Source organism: Podarcis vaucheri (assembly GCF_965113315.1).
Source record: "Podarcis vaucheri genome assembly, chromosome: 8".
Classification (NCBI taxonomy): Eukaryota; Metazoa; Chordata; class Lepidosauria; order Squamata; family Lacertidae; genus Podarcis; species Podarcis vaucheri.
In genome coordinates, this window is record NC_138766.1 from 75,897,042 (window position 1) to 75,912,430 (window position 15,389).

General features: G+C 39.7%; 1 protein-coding gene across 4 annotated transcripts in view; it reads right to left on the reverse strand.

Annotated features, from left to right (window-relative positions):
- The window catches only part of CSMD3 (CUB and Sushi multiple domains 3), a 603,606-nt gene that overhangs the window by 87,359 nt on the left and 500,858 nt on the right, over nt 1–15,389 (reverse strand). For all 4 annotated transcript variants that reach the window (XM_082235380.1, XM_082235382.1, XM_082235381.1 and 1 more), the window contains 6 exons: nt 15,065–15,242; nt 10,395–10,540; nt 9,097–9,177; nt 7,033–7,146; nt 1,743–1,931; nt 1,308–1,454 (listed from right to left, as the gene is read on the reverse strand). In XM_082235380.1, the coding sequence (XP_082091506.1) occupies nt 1,308–1,454; nt 1,743–1,931; nt 7,033–7,146; nt 9,097–9,177; nt 10,395–10,540; nt 15,065–15,242 (855 nt within the window). The remainder of the gene's footprint in view (nt 1–1,307; nt 1,455–1,742; nt 1,932–7,032; nt 7,147–9,096; nt 9,178–10,394; nt 10,541–15,064; nt 15,243–15,389) is intronic.

Consider the following 15,389-nt stretch of genomic DNA (forward strand, 5'->3'; position numbering starts at 1 on the left):
TTGTATTCTTTAAAAAGATCATTGAGGATAGTCCAGTCTGTAACTCTTGTCTGCAAATTAACTCACTGAACACCTCTAGGATTAGCTCTCTAGCAATGAATATCAGTATTTTGTGCTTTCTTTCTTTTCTCTAGCATGACTTAGGTGAGATACACACACACACACACACACACACACACACACACACACACTTTTATTATTGTTTTGTCTTTGGTTCCAGAAGTGGTCCTGTCCAGGGGGTTTCCTGACTTTCCAGCTCACATGGTTAATTATCAAAAGGCAATTAATTGGCTAAAGGGCACTAAAGAAGCTGGAGAGAAGCTGATTTGACCATAGGATTAGGTCAGGCTTCCTCAACCTCGGCCCTCCAGATGTTTTGAGACTACAAGTCCCATCATCCCTGAAAACTGGTCCTACTAGCTAGGGATCATGGGAGTTGTAGGCCAAAAACATCTGGAGGGCCGAGGTTGAGGAAGTCTGGATTAGGTAAACCCTCCTACAATTATATCTCTCTCAGATATGCAGAATACTAGGATTTTAGAAAAATACATTGGCGCAGTAATGTCAAAACCCTCAACCCAATCATCAATCTAAGACTCTGTGCTTGTTTGGTCTGCATACATACTGATCCACAAAAAAGAAAACAAAAGAAAAGATGATACAAACATTTGGATAATGTGATAGTAAATTGTCCCTCTTCTTTTTTTTTTTTTTTTTTTGGTCTCAGTCACAACTTCACCAAATGTGTACAGAAGCATGCCTCTTGCATCTCTTCTAAAAATTGTTCCCACTACACATACCTGAAACAATTGGACTAGTTCAGTCATGAAGATGTCACCTAAGCCTTTTCTAAAGTGAAACGAAAAGCAAATTTGTGGGTTTCTCATCAGCTAAGCCTGGTGTTCTAGAATGTCCATGTTGATTAGACTTGCTACCAACAGAACAGATCATGTGTACCTTCTTGCAGATGGTCCAGAATATCTAGAATATCCTCCAAGGTCCATTTGCCCCATTTGTACACACAGATCAATGTCCAACTGGGATGTCCTTTTTGAGCAAAATACTTTTGCACATGCAAATGGGATTTCTCCTTCCTCTTCTATCCATATGCCAGCACAATGTGCTCCAGGGGGTAGGGAAACCCTGTGGAGCAGATTGGGAGGAATGTGCTGTGGGACAGGATAGAGAAGGAAGGAGAAATTCCATTATAGCATGATGCTGGCTGGATCTTTCCAATGCTGACAGCTGAAAGTTGAGCTTGCTGATGTATTTGAAAGGTAGAAAAGAGAAAGATTTGATTGACTTACCTATATATCGTATCCTGAAACCTTTTTTGTTTGTGCCATGGTCTGCAGACCACCGAAGAAACACTTCGTGGCCACTGCTAGTTATGTTTAGAGATGAGGAATAATCTCCACTTAGGGAGATTAGTAACGGACTGTGGCTATTTGATCCTTGATGATGTTGGAAGAGGTAGCAAGGCAGAGAGAAGAAAAGAAAGAAAACTAAAATTAGAGATATACTAAAAGAGGTTCCTAAACAAGTAGGAAGTAAATTAATGCAATACATTGTAGCCATATCATTAATGGCATATATAGGGAATTTTTCATAACAGGGTGCAATCTAAAATGAAAAGCAACAATGACACTGAAACTGCATGCATGATAAAATACACAACTTAAAAATTACTGGCTAAAAACAATGTATACTAAATCATCCAAGGCTGTATGTCCTATAGTTACCATCAAACACCTCAAGTATATCAAATTCCTTTTCTGTCTGGAAGAATTCAAAGTAAAGGCTGATATTATAACCCTTTTCCACTGTAATGGTCCATGCACACATCTGGAGGTTTGGATAGCTATCTGGGTAGCCAGGGCTCAGTATCACTCCGGTTGAATCCAGACGCAATTCATTTGCAGGACAAAGAACTGCAAAAGAGAGGAATTGCTATAAATGTTTAGATAGCTGGAAAACTGCATGAAAGAAGTCTTATTTTTTCTACATTTTAAACATGTGCATCAATAATTTCATTTCTATTAAAATAGAACAGATGAAAATCAGTACAGGTTTTTAAACTTTAGAATAATGCATTATAGTTTTTGAATTTGTTCTCCTCGCCCCTTTGTTAAGTGACCCAAATGTTCCTTTTCTGGTAAAAACATTTATGTATTAAATAATGAAAGATGCCAAGCTTTTCCTTACAGTTGCCTCTCTGACAAAGGGGTATTGGATCCAGGGGGCTCTGTCCAACCCTTGCCTCATTATGCCTCAGTTTGGGGCCTAACAATGGTTCCTGCGTGTTAACAAACTGTCAGCAGGAAGTACAATTTAAGCAGCAATCAATTTCCCCCCTCATTCCTAGTGGGTACTTTTTGGATCTCTGGTCCCTAGCATGGTCGGAGGGTAACCCCCCCCCCTTCATATCACCACCAATGGGGAACTTGAAAGCAAACACTTTACACCAGCACTGGAGTAGACTCTATGGTCCTTGAGAGACATTTGGGACCATTTAAGCTTAATTAACTCATTTGGTTTCTTTTCATTCTTGTTCCTCCACTGGCTTTCTGCAATGTGAAGGAACTGTGTTCCTCTGATTCTGTATTAGAGAAAAAATTACATTGCTTCTGTTCCAGGCTATCACTTTAATCATTTGTTTCTGCTTTCTACAGACGCCAATTAACTGAAATTTAACTGAAATTTGTGTGTATGTGTTTGTGTGTGCAGGCAAATAAGTATTGACCCAGGAGCAGAGTGTTTATGCTACAACATGACTTCCACTAATTTAAAATGCCATGGGAGTTTCATTGGCATTTGAGCAGCTGCAACTGCTTGATGGGTTATTTACCAAGGTAGCCAACAGAATTGCCATAGGAAGCCAATACAGAAGGCCTTTCTGAACAGACTTTTCCTTCTGAATGGTGTTTACTGGTGGGTTAGATGGATTCTGTTCAGGGTGAAAGGGGTCCTGTGGCAGTAGGTAATCAACTTATGTCCCTTATCTGATATTTTATTTATTTATTTCAAAACATTTATAGGCTACTGAATCAGAAGAATCTCGAAACGGTGCATGTTACCAATTGTACACATGTATAATATGACTGGAACAACATACGTTGCCAGTATATTCTGTTCCAAATGCACAGAGGTTATGAATCTTTCTTGCCACTACAGTTTAGTGCAGTGGCAGGAGGCCCATTTTTCTGTATTAACACTTACCTCCCACCAGCACGCACCCTAGACATGGTGGTTAAGATTTGGACCGACCTAATAAGTCTTATAGAGCAGATAAATGTGAAAAGCCCAGCTGCTTGAATCCTATTATGCAGGGATCAATCCTGTATTGGGGATGGCTCAGAAAGAAGACTAACATCAAGAGGGATAGATCTGGATGGCATGATTTCTTAATATTAAATGGATGTCCAGCCGACGCCACTAAGGGCCAACTACATAGTAAGGGAGGAAGTGTCATAGACTATTTTATAGTTTCACCTCCACTCTTCAGCTTGGTGAAAACAGTAGATGTGTTGGTAAGAACTGAAAGTGACCATTTCCCGCTCTTAGTTACTTTAGCTCCTTTCCTGGAGTGTCAGCTCCCTGCAGAGACAATGTGTACAGTTGGCGAATCCTTGGGCACGTCAAGAGTGAAATGGTATCCAAAGGTGAATGATGAAATACACAGGATCCTGGCAAGTGATTTAATGAAGAGCCTACAACATCACCTCATAAACACCTCAGCAAATCCAGTTACGGACTTCCTACAAATCAGTACACTCTTCAGAGCCTATTTGGCGAAGCCCAATGTCACAAACTGTACACAGGGAAATCAGAGAGGTTGGTTTAATGGGCAATGCAAGGAAGCAAAGAAAGACCTGCTAAGTGCTTTTAGAACCTATCGAGGGAAAACCCTCTGAATTTAACAAGGGAAATATGGGAAGGAGAAGAGCAGCATATAAGAAAATTATAAAGATCAAAAAACCAAGCTTTGTGAGAAGCTAGTGGCAAAAACTAGGGTTGGCAGTGGCTGAGCAAAGAGAGGACAAGTTTTGGCTTCTGGTGTCTCGGGGCATGAATGAATCAAGATCAACACTAGACGCCACTATATCGGCACAACGTTGGGTGGATTACTACGTGGAACTTTATGGAGAACAGGCAGGGCATTCACTCGATGCTGAGGTGACCATTGACCAGTCGGGCTTTCCTGAGTGGCAAGTGGTGACCCCTGTAGAGATAAAATCTCTGATAGAGAGTCTAAAACTAAATAAAGCACCAGGTGAGGATATGATGCCGCCGGAGCTATTTAAGACTCATATGGACTGGTGGCAACCCATCCTGGCAAAGCTCTACACCCACATAAATAATACAGCTCAAATGCCAGCCGGCTAGAATTTGAATACCATCATGCCAATTTACAAAAAAGAGAGGATAAAACCCTCCCCCAAAATTACCGCCCTATTAGTTTGCTGGACATCCCCTCTAAACTCTATGTTCATCATCTGCTCACCAAATTAACAGACTGGCTAAGTGAAAATAACACCTTACATGAGGAACAAGCAGGGTTCAGAGCTGGATATAGTACTACTGACCAGCGCTTTACACCATCTCATATTATTAACAAATATATCAATCAAAGCAAATGTAACCTGTTCACTGCCTTCATTGACCTATCTGCTGCTTTCGACTCAATCAATCATAACAGACTGTGGGAGAAATTTTCAAATGCTAATTTAGACCCATGACTATTATTATTAATTCATGAACTGTTTAGAGTTACCGAAACACGAGTCAGAGTGGGCTTAAAGGGAGGTATCTTAGAAGCATTCAATACATCAAGAGGCATGAAACAAGGCTGCATATTGGCTCCCACACTTTTTAACTTTTATATAAATGATATGGTGCCACAGCTAGCACAGGTAAAATCGCCCACCCCATCAATTAGTAATAGGAAGATATCTTGCCTGCTGTATGCCGATGGTGTGGTGCTCCTATCACTCTCCCAATTAGGTCTTAACAATCTGCTTACAGCTTTCAGCAGGTATTGCAAGCGGGAAGAGCTCATCGTGAATTACTCCAAGACGAAAATTATGGTCTTTGGGAAGCGTAGTCCCAGATTCAAATGGAAAATGGATCAGTAGAACTTGGAGGAAATACGCTTTTTCAGATACAGTGGTGCCCCGCAAGACGAAATTAATTCGTTCCGCAATTTTTGTCGTCTAGTGAATTTTTCATCTTGCGAAGCACGAAATCCCATAGGAATGCATTGAAAATCAATTAATGCGTTCCTATGGTCAAAAAAAGTCCAAACAAAGCCAAATTTGGTACAACAACAGTTTATTAACTGCTCTTTAAAGTCACACATACTGTAAAGAGCAGTTCAAAAATTTAAGGGAAAATAAATTAACTTTATAAACAAAACATGTCTTTGTTTTTAGTCAAAGAAAAAAAGTCGCGAGACGTTTTCGTCTTGCGAAGCAAGCCCATAGGGGAAATTCGTCTTGCGAGGCAAATCACGAACGAAAAAACCTTTCGTCTAGTGAGTTTTTTGTATTGCGAGGCATTCGTCTTGCGGGGCACCACTGTATCTGGGAATTCTTTTCACTGAGACACTATCATGGAAGGGGCACATCGAGGCTACGAAACGCGAAGTGCAGAAAGCTTGTGGGGCATTAATGAAATTCTATTTCACAGCGGATGGTCAGCTATTGTAACCTTCATTGAAAATCTTTGCCAGTAAAGTGGTCTCCCAGATGCTTCATGGAGTAGTGATATGGGGCAAGGACCCAAATGCCAACAAAGCCTTAGAAATAGTGCACAACAAATTCCTCAGGAAATTGCTCTTGCTCCCCAATGGGACTCCAGCTGCTCTTCTCTGTGTGGTAGAATTGATTACCTGTGCTTAAATTATGTGAAAAGACTTCAATTTCTTTCGGAGGAGAGATTTCCCGCTATGTCACACACAGAACAGAAACAGACCAAATGTTGGAAGGATGGAATGCCTCTTGTTCCAATACCAATTACAAGATTTTCAGGTGACCATGAAGATGGACAAGAGGCACTTAAGAGATTGTCTCTTTAGGTCCAATGCAGAAAGGGATCTAACCATGATGGCTTCTACCAAGAGTTCGCCATGGTTCCCACTTATTAAAACGGAGCATACCCAGGCCAATTACCTGTCAAAGCTCCCACTTGCTGTGCTTAGAATCGCTTTCACAGAATTACGATTCCAATCAATGCCCTTGGCGGTGCCGGACGGACGCTATGGCAAAGTACATTATGAAGAAAGACTTTGTCTGTGTGGGCAATCCTGTGTGGAGGACCTGTGCCACTATTTATCGCAGTGCCTGCTATATATAGACCCAAGAGACCGATTCATAAAACCCCCGTTTCCGAATGCAACTCAGTGGAAAGGGTGAAATGGCTGCTGAGCGATACTGATGACTTTGTAACTTATAAAGTAGCATTCTATGTGTTGGTAGCTGAGAAGTTCAGGAGGAAAGAACTAGATAAAATAGCAGTCAACTGCAAAGGGGATTTGGATATTTAATTTGGCACATTTTACTAGAGAATCCTCTGCTATTCTATTTTATGCAACAAACAATCTTAGTAGTTGTGACCATGCTTTATACTGTACATGTGGTGCCTGATGATTTTTATGGTTATTGCTGTTTTTCCTTTTGTTATTTTTCTGAATGATGCCATGGCTTATGGCTAGTGCAATAAAAGTCTATGATGATGATGAATGCACAGAGGATCGGGGCAGGTGAGTCACAGAGAACCCGGATAAATGAGAATCGGCGTAGCTAAGAAACTGAAGTAGAAATCGGAAAATTCCTGATTTGAGTTTCACCTCTGCCATGAAGTCGCTTTGTCTTTGGGAAACCGACTTCCTCTCAGTCTCAGCTCCCCCTTCACTCATTTGCAACATGGCAACAGAAATACAGGATTGCCGAAAGAGTTGCAAATCTCTGAAACCTCTGAAAACATATCACAATATGCAAACACATCTAAACAAAAGATATCGAAGCAGACAACCTTGGCAAGCAGGTGGTGCTCCATCCATCTGTAGCCTCTCTCCCAGTCTACATGTCAGAATCTCATTACCAACTAATGTAAAGCCTGGTAGACACTGGTACCTTATTATGTCCCCTATTTGATAAAAAAAAGGAGAAAGCTGTGATTAAACAACAATTAATGGGGACTTTTGGCACTGATAGTCACACTGAGTAATGAAGTACCTTTCCCAACATATATAGTTTGCAAATGACCACTGGCACAAATAGCTTTGATTAGACACAGGAAATGTTGTGGCAAATGAGCAGACACATTTATCATTTCTTGCCAGCTCTGCTATTAGTATGACTCACACATTTGGATGCTTGTTACTCTGTGAAGCAATGCAGCAGAATGGTGGAGTTTTAAAAGCTTTGCATTTTTTTTAGTAGTCATGACAGTAATTAAGAGGAAGCCATCAAGTACCCTTATTCCCGCTGTCCCTCCTCAGACATAATATACATTGTGGTTAGTACATGGCTTTTTGAAATTAAAACTGTAATGGAAAAGATTCAAAAACAACTTTTGAAAAAACTTGACTATTATTTTTAACACTCTAGAGTCAGCACCCAGTGGGTTTCATAACATTGTATTATTCATACTTGCTTATTTATTAAACAGATTTCTAACCTGACATTGACTTCACAAGGTGGTTTACAAAACAAAACTAAAAAGGTTCAAAACATGAGACATCATAAGTACAAGCCAATAAATAGAACAGATTTCAGTGACAAGTGCCAATCAATTTTAAAATGACCAGTCAATATCTCCATGTGACACTTTAATTTACCTTCACCATCCCCAGAAAAGACACAATGCTGAATAGTCATATATGTAGGCTCAGCACTTGCAGTTGGATGGGTGTGTTTTTTTTAAAAAAATTGTTTTTACAGCAGGTGATCATCCAGCTGAACAAGCAAACAGGTCTTAAAGATAAAAGGGTCTTGTCCATTCAGCCAGGTAATTGGCTGCAGTAAAGCCTCTCCAATTGCATCTGGCTGCATGCGCCTTTCTCCCGGATCTGCACATCTTGCTGTCTAGGATTGCAGCCAAACCCTGCTGGCCAGATGATTAGTGCCACAGAGTAAAGAAGGCTTTACACCACAGTCAACTGAAAAGTCTCAGTGGGACTGTACCATTTCCCAGATTGTTCTAAGAAGTGTCACTATCTTGGAAATAGGGATACATCTTGCATACATGTGGATTGGCCACAAAACCGCTGGGATTCGGCTGTCGGAGAATTGCTAAAAGTCCAGGAAAATATGGACTTATGACAACCCGTGTCAGAAATGTAGATGTTGGTAAATTTCCTTAAAAATAGCTTACAACTTCCCCCTCTTTTTTTGAGATTTCCAACAACTTTGGCCAAAAACTTCATGCTTCTCTAAATTTTGCAAAAAATAAATAAATCAAAAACTCTCCTATGAAATATGGCAACCCTGGCAAACAAGAATTGCTTCTGCCATTTGCTGGAGTGAGTGTCCCTCTGTCACCTGGGTTCTCCACAGATGTAAGTGGGATTTCTGTTATTCCCTCTCTGTAGCACCCAGCCATCTTGGGCAGTTCTGTGAAGACACAGAAGGCTGCTAGCAGAGGGGAAGCAAGCGTTAACTATTTCTGTACCTACCTATAGGAACAGCTAGATCCAATGCCATGGAGATAATTCTTGTTTTCATATTTAGATAATACAACGGCAACAGAATCCAGAAAATGGGCTTTGTTAACGACAGTAGAAAGCCCTTTCACTGATCATGATCTCCTTATATTTTAATCGTCACCTTCCACCAAACTGCTGCTAGAAATCATAAGCCTATGTAGTTGCACCTTCCAGTTGTCTGAACCTCTGATTATCTAGATATTTTACAAACTCTCAAGGGTCTTTAGTTCATTTAAATTGTAGGCTGTTCTAGCATGCAAAGCCACATGAAATTTTTACGTTTGCCCATAGTGATAGGGAGCTTAAACACCACAGTGCTTGTCTCTGCACATTCAGCAGTTTTCTTTATGGGATGAAATACATGTTATTTATGCTTAGATTGACTATACCTATTTCAAATTCATCATCCTCAGTCAGAATTTCAGCATTCGGTATAGCAGGTGGAGGCTGGCACACTCGAAGCTGATATGCTATGAAATGCATAAGACACAATGATTAATTTGTTGCTCTGTTTCATAGGATAACAACTTTTATAGCCTTCTCTTGAAAGTACAGTATCAACATCTAAAAGCAAACCACCCTGATTCAACAGGGCTTGGACTGTTAAAAAAACACCTCGCATTCATTCCCAATGGGGATTGTCCAATTATCACATATGTTGGGGAACCTGGTGAAGGCATTACTACAAGTTTGTGGGCAAAAAAGAAGAAGAATACTGTACCAACTCCTTTGCTCACTTTGAATAACAATCTTATAAATAACTATGGCATAACCCTACAGCTTCCTCTAACGTTCAACTGATCAGAAGAAAATTTGATATAACACTACCCCTTGTTGTAACGCTCAGTTCAAACATCAGCCCCTAGAAACAGTTCCTAACTTGTGGTAGCATTACTTTTGGCATGTATTCAAGCACTCTTTGAGGATATTCAAGAAACCTTATGGTGGACTTGCTTCTTTTCTGCCCTTTGGACATTTCTTTCATCCCACCAAATGTGAGAGAGTGTCTTGTTTTTCCAGCAGCATCCCTGTTGAGATAAGGCACCCCCTATCTGCACTGTCTCAAAAAATTGAAGACTTGATGAAAAGGTCTCTGCCTTAGCTGTTCATTTTGTACTGTGGATCTCTAGTTGGTTTTTGTTTTTAAAATGGTTTTTAAAAGCCATTTTAAGTTGTTTTTATTGTATGTTTGTAAATTGCCCAGAGTCACCTGTAAAATGAGATATAAGAATAATAATCCAACAAATGAGCACTAGGGGAATTTCTTGTCCCTTTCTCTTGAGTAATTCACTGCAGCTTGATCCCTGTGTTTGTGCCACTGTTATGTGATCTGTTGCTGCCTTTTTAGTTTAAGAGGATGAATGGGCTTTCATTATGCAAGGACAGGCCTTCCAATGAAGGACTGTGAGTCAGTGAAATGAAAACATCATTGTCTAGGATGGTCAGTAGTTCACAGATAATATGTTGGAGTAGTTTCAGCACCGATGTAATCCCATTACTCATGCCTTGTTCTTCTCTTTACAAATCCTATGACTATCCATATTCCTATGCATTGCAGGCTACCAGTATTTCAATTTCCCTACAACCAGCAATATTACTGCTCTACAATGTGCAGTTAATCTGAAAGTGAACAGCTGAACAAAACACTAATTAGTAGACAATCAGTATAAAGATATGCAACACCAACCGTGGTAACTAAGCACAAAGAAGCCACTCGTTGTGAAGTCACTGTGGAACTTTATCAGTATCTGATTTGAAGTGCTATAGACCGATTCCAATGCAGTGTTGCCACTAAACTGTCCAATTTGAGGAGAACTTTGGTCAGGACCATCCCTAAAAGAAACATAGGCAAAAAAACAACACTATAAATTAAATTTATGCCTTTGCCACACATGCTGGTAAAGAATTCAAAACGTGCTGAAAAGAAGTGCAAATGAGGAAGAGTGGGAAAATAGGCAATTATGTAAGCTATAATGAGAAAAGTTCAGAGAGCACCTGATCCCAATTTCAGTGGAACTTCTGCTGAATATGTTTGTGTGCATTCTGAAAAATGAACAGAAATTCACATACATTCACACCCTTTCAAGCCCCCAATTCCACCATCCCTATTTTGTTTTATGAACCTTGACACACTTGGAGGAATTGGGATATTATCAGTCTGTGTCATCCTCACCTTCAAGTCTCTAAACTGGCAGATAGGAAGGAGACCCTGTTGTTCCAAGAGTGGTGCTTATAGTATTTTGGACTGCTCCCATCCTTTACTATGGTGTGAAACAACCATGGAATATGTGCACACCACACTTTTAGTGTCCATAAGATTTCTGTCAAGTGTATTTTACAGATATTTAATGTTCTGAAAACAATGTTTATGGCGCAATCTATATCTTCCCCCTAATGCGCAGGTGAAATTCATTGTGGCTGCAGCTGTTAGCATTTGGTCACATTCATGTGATATGTGGTCATATTCAGACAATGAAACACTGACATTTGAAAGAACGTAAAAATAACAGGCCATTTAAAATTATGTGGCCCTTAACATTCTTGCAGATTTTTAACCAACGCAATACAGGGCAAAATGTCTGCATCTCATCCTGCTCTTTTTCTTTATTCTGAATTTTTGTTTTAAAATCAAACTTATAGAGGTGATCTTCAACTGTTGGTTGTTTTTCAACCTATTTCTTGATTTGTACCTAGTAGCTAGTTATTTCACTGGATGCTATCAACACTGTTTGAAATTTTATTAGGATAAATAGCATAAATGTAAAACACGCTGGATGGATTCAAAAGAACATGACAGCCTTCCTGGATCGACTCTTCAGTCCATCTACTCCAGCATCCTGCTGTTCACAGTGGTGAACGAGATGTTCCTGGGAAGCAGGACTAGCAGGACATGATGGGAATAGCCCACTTCCCCAGTCCACGTCTGTATTGGAGTTGTTGTTGTTGTTGTTTAAAAAATCTAAATAGATTTTTACTGTTTTGGTGTGTTGCCTCCATGAGCTCCTTGGGGAGGGAAGGTGGGATATAAATCGAATAAACACATAAATAAATACATTATTTCTCCTGTAGCTAGTATTCTGAGATGTACTGCAGTTAGATTACCACAATGTGTTATATGAGGGCTGCCTCTGAAGACAGTTTGGGAAATTCAGCTGGTGCAAAATTCAGCAGCAAGGTTGCTCACCATGGCAAGACGGTTTGAGCATATAACACCAACCCTGACCCTACTGCACTGGCTGACAATTAGTTTTAGGGTCCAATTCAAAGTGTTAGTTTTGACCTATAAACCTTAAATGGCTCAGGACTGCAATACCTCAAGGACCGCCTCTCCCCATATGAACCGACACAGACCCTGCAATCATTATCTGAGGTCTGTTTTCATGTGCCTCCTCCTTGAGAGGTCCAGATCATGGCAACATGAGAGCAGACCTTTCCTGCAGTGCTTCCCAGCTTGTGGAATACTCTCTTCAGGAAAGCTTGTCTGGTGCCTTTAGGCACCAGGCAAAAACATCCCTCTTCCCCCAGACCTTTGCCTAATTAAACAATCTAGTACTGTTTAAACTGGGGGGGGCAGTCGGGGGCTTGCTATTGTTTTGTTTGTTACTATATTATGTATTTTTGTGTTTTTATATTGTAAACTGCGCTGTGATTCTCAGATGAAGTGTGGTATAGAAATTTTGATAACAACAACAATCCTATATTTCACAAATTATTTATACACTATGTGAATAAGTACATCCATTTGTCTGTCCTGTATTTTCTGCTAACCAGTTTCATTGGATAACCTGAAGTTCTAGCATTATTAGATAGAGAGAATAGCACACCATGCAGAATTTTGCACACCTCAGTCATATTCTCTCTTCTCACTTTTTAAATGAAAGAGTGCCAAATGTTGTAACCATTCATCACAGAGTAGTTTCGCCACCACTTCATCATTTTCTGTACTACAATATCCTTATTGTATAATAGAGTGACACCAGAACAGTAAACATTGTTTCAAGTATGGCCACATAAGGCGCTGTGGTTTAAACCACTGAGCCTCTTGGGTTTGCTGTTCAGAAGGTCAGTGGTTCGAATCCGCACAACGGGATGAGCTCCTGTTGCTCTGTCCCACCTTCTGCCAACCTAGCAGTTCGAAAAGATACCACTGCAAGGAGATAAATAGGTATTGCTGCAGCAGGAAGGTAAACGGCATTTCCATGCGCTCTGGCTTCTGTCATGGTGTTCCATTGCGCCAGAAGCGGTTTAGTCATGCTGGCCACATGACCCGGAAAGCTGTCTGTGGACAGATGGCAGCTCCCTCGGCCTGAAGCAAGATGAGTGCCACACCCCATAGTCGCCTTTGACTGGACTTAACCATCCAGCAGTCCTTTACCCATTTACCTTTACCTTACACCATTAATTTGTTTAAGGTCATTGCAATACTGGCAATTTGATTTACAATCCATTTCCTATTAATTCCTAGCATGGAATCCACCTTTTTCACAGCTGCCACATACTGTATCAATATATTCATCGTACTACACACCATGATTCAAATTATGACACAAACATTTATATCTTGGTTAGTCTCTGCTACAATACATTTAATGTATAGTGAATGTTGGATTTTATTTTTAATTTTTTTGCCTCAATGTGCATCACTTTCCACCTTCTGACACCGAGTTATTGTTATTATATCTGAAAGCCCACACTTCTGAATGGATTTCATTTATAATATAGCTAACAGAAAATGCATTTTGCTATGAATGGTATTGCAAAATTCATTGCAGTGTGAAATCCAAACATTTACATTCCAATCCACAGTCCAGGAGGTCAGAGGATCAGGTCAGCTCATATAAAAATCCACACAAAAAATGAATCTGCAAGCATCCCTAATTATGGTGTTTATTAGACGATGCTGTTTGTCTTAGATTTACTAAATGTAGATAAACAGCAAATGGGGATGATCAGGTTGCAATAGAAAGAGAAAGGTGACCAGTTTATACAGACTGATCTGGCTTCAGGAACTGCAGCCAAGATTAAGGAGATGTTTTTGTTTGGCCTTCATGGCTTTTCAGCTTAGCTCGGTACTGCCAGGAACAAGCTCACGGCCATGGCTATTAGGCAGGCAGGGCCATATCTATGGCAAGGTTAAATAAGGATAACCTGAGCCTGAGGTGGATGTCCTGGCAGATGAAGCAGTTAAAACAGACACACACAAATGAATTTTCTCTCCCCCCCCCCTTTATATAGTCATACAGTCTTTCTTTAGCTACTGAACAACCTTTGTCATACAATTTTCATATGGTGGTATATATTTATTTAACTGCAATTTAAAATTATTTTGCCTTTCCTCAAAACTGAACTCAGAACAATGCACAACAAAGGTCAGTACATTAAAGACAGATATACATTACTTAAAACAACAACAACAAGGTATCCAGTCATTTAATTCTCAAAAACTAAATTGTGTCCATCTGAGGAAAAAGTCAGTGGAAGCACTGATCAGGACTTATGAAATATGATTTCATACACTTGCTACTCTTTGCTCTTTCTCTTTCTGAACCCATAAACATAATTTGGCTAAAAATGTATGTTGGCTCCATAACAGATCTGCTTGCAGTTTTATTGCACATAATAGTCTTGATCCAGAAAGAAGTTTATTACACTCAAAGCTCATTGAAACCAATGGGAGAAGTTAGTCACAATAGCAAAGCTCATTAATTTCAATGAAATTTGTGGCCAGTTTCCTCTGGAGCAGGATTCATATATTTAACTTTTGAACCAGAGAGGCCTGATTCACATACACAGTTGACTATTTCAGTCCAGTTGACTAGCTGCTGGCTGTATGAAACAGCTCTATTAAACAATTTAAATATGTGGTAGCTCATTAATACCTACAAGTGATCCTTTGATATTGTAATAAGGAACATAACTGTATGAACCAGGAGGTATTTACTAGTGACAGTTCTCTATGTTGAATGCCATGACAGTTATTGGTAAGTTTCTGTTTCTCCAGGTTACATGGCATTACATATGCATCACAATCTTATGTATATGTATGGAAAGGGAAGTGTGATTGTGATCAATAGTGTTTACTCCCATGTAAGTGTTATAGCATTTTAGACTTAATCACAGAGTAATTTGCCATATAATACAATGCAAACATGTCATCCCCAAAATGTAATTCTGTGGAGCATGTTTAAGTACATCTTAAAGTACAGCTACTTTGCTGAACAAAAATAAACATTTATTTTATTTTGCCCCACTACCTTGCCTCACCAAAGCAAGGCAAATCAAGAAGATCTTTTAAACATTTGTGTTCCTAAGCATGCCAGATTATAAAATAAATGAATAATGTTAGCTTCTGCTTACCAGACAGTTATGAAATCATATATTGGCTCTGTTTGAAGGACTGTAAAATTTATATAAATTCCATTCCCTGGTGGTACTCTTACAAGCCAAAAACAGTCTTGGAAGTTTGGGTATTCATCAGGATAGCTGGGAGAGTATATTGTGCCATTCATTGCTGTAATATTTCCTCCACAAAGAGCTGTGAAAACAAACAAAACAAAACAGATCACCAATAAAAGTGATTATGTGCACAAATTCCATCGTTTCTCAATTCTCCAGCAGCCTTAACTACCATGTGATATTGCAGCCCACTAACCATCCCACTCTCTCAAGAAGACCATTTCTG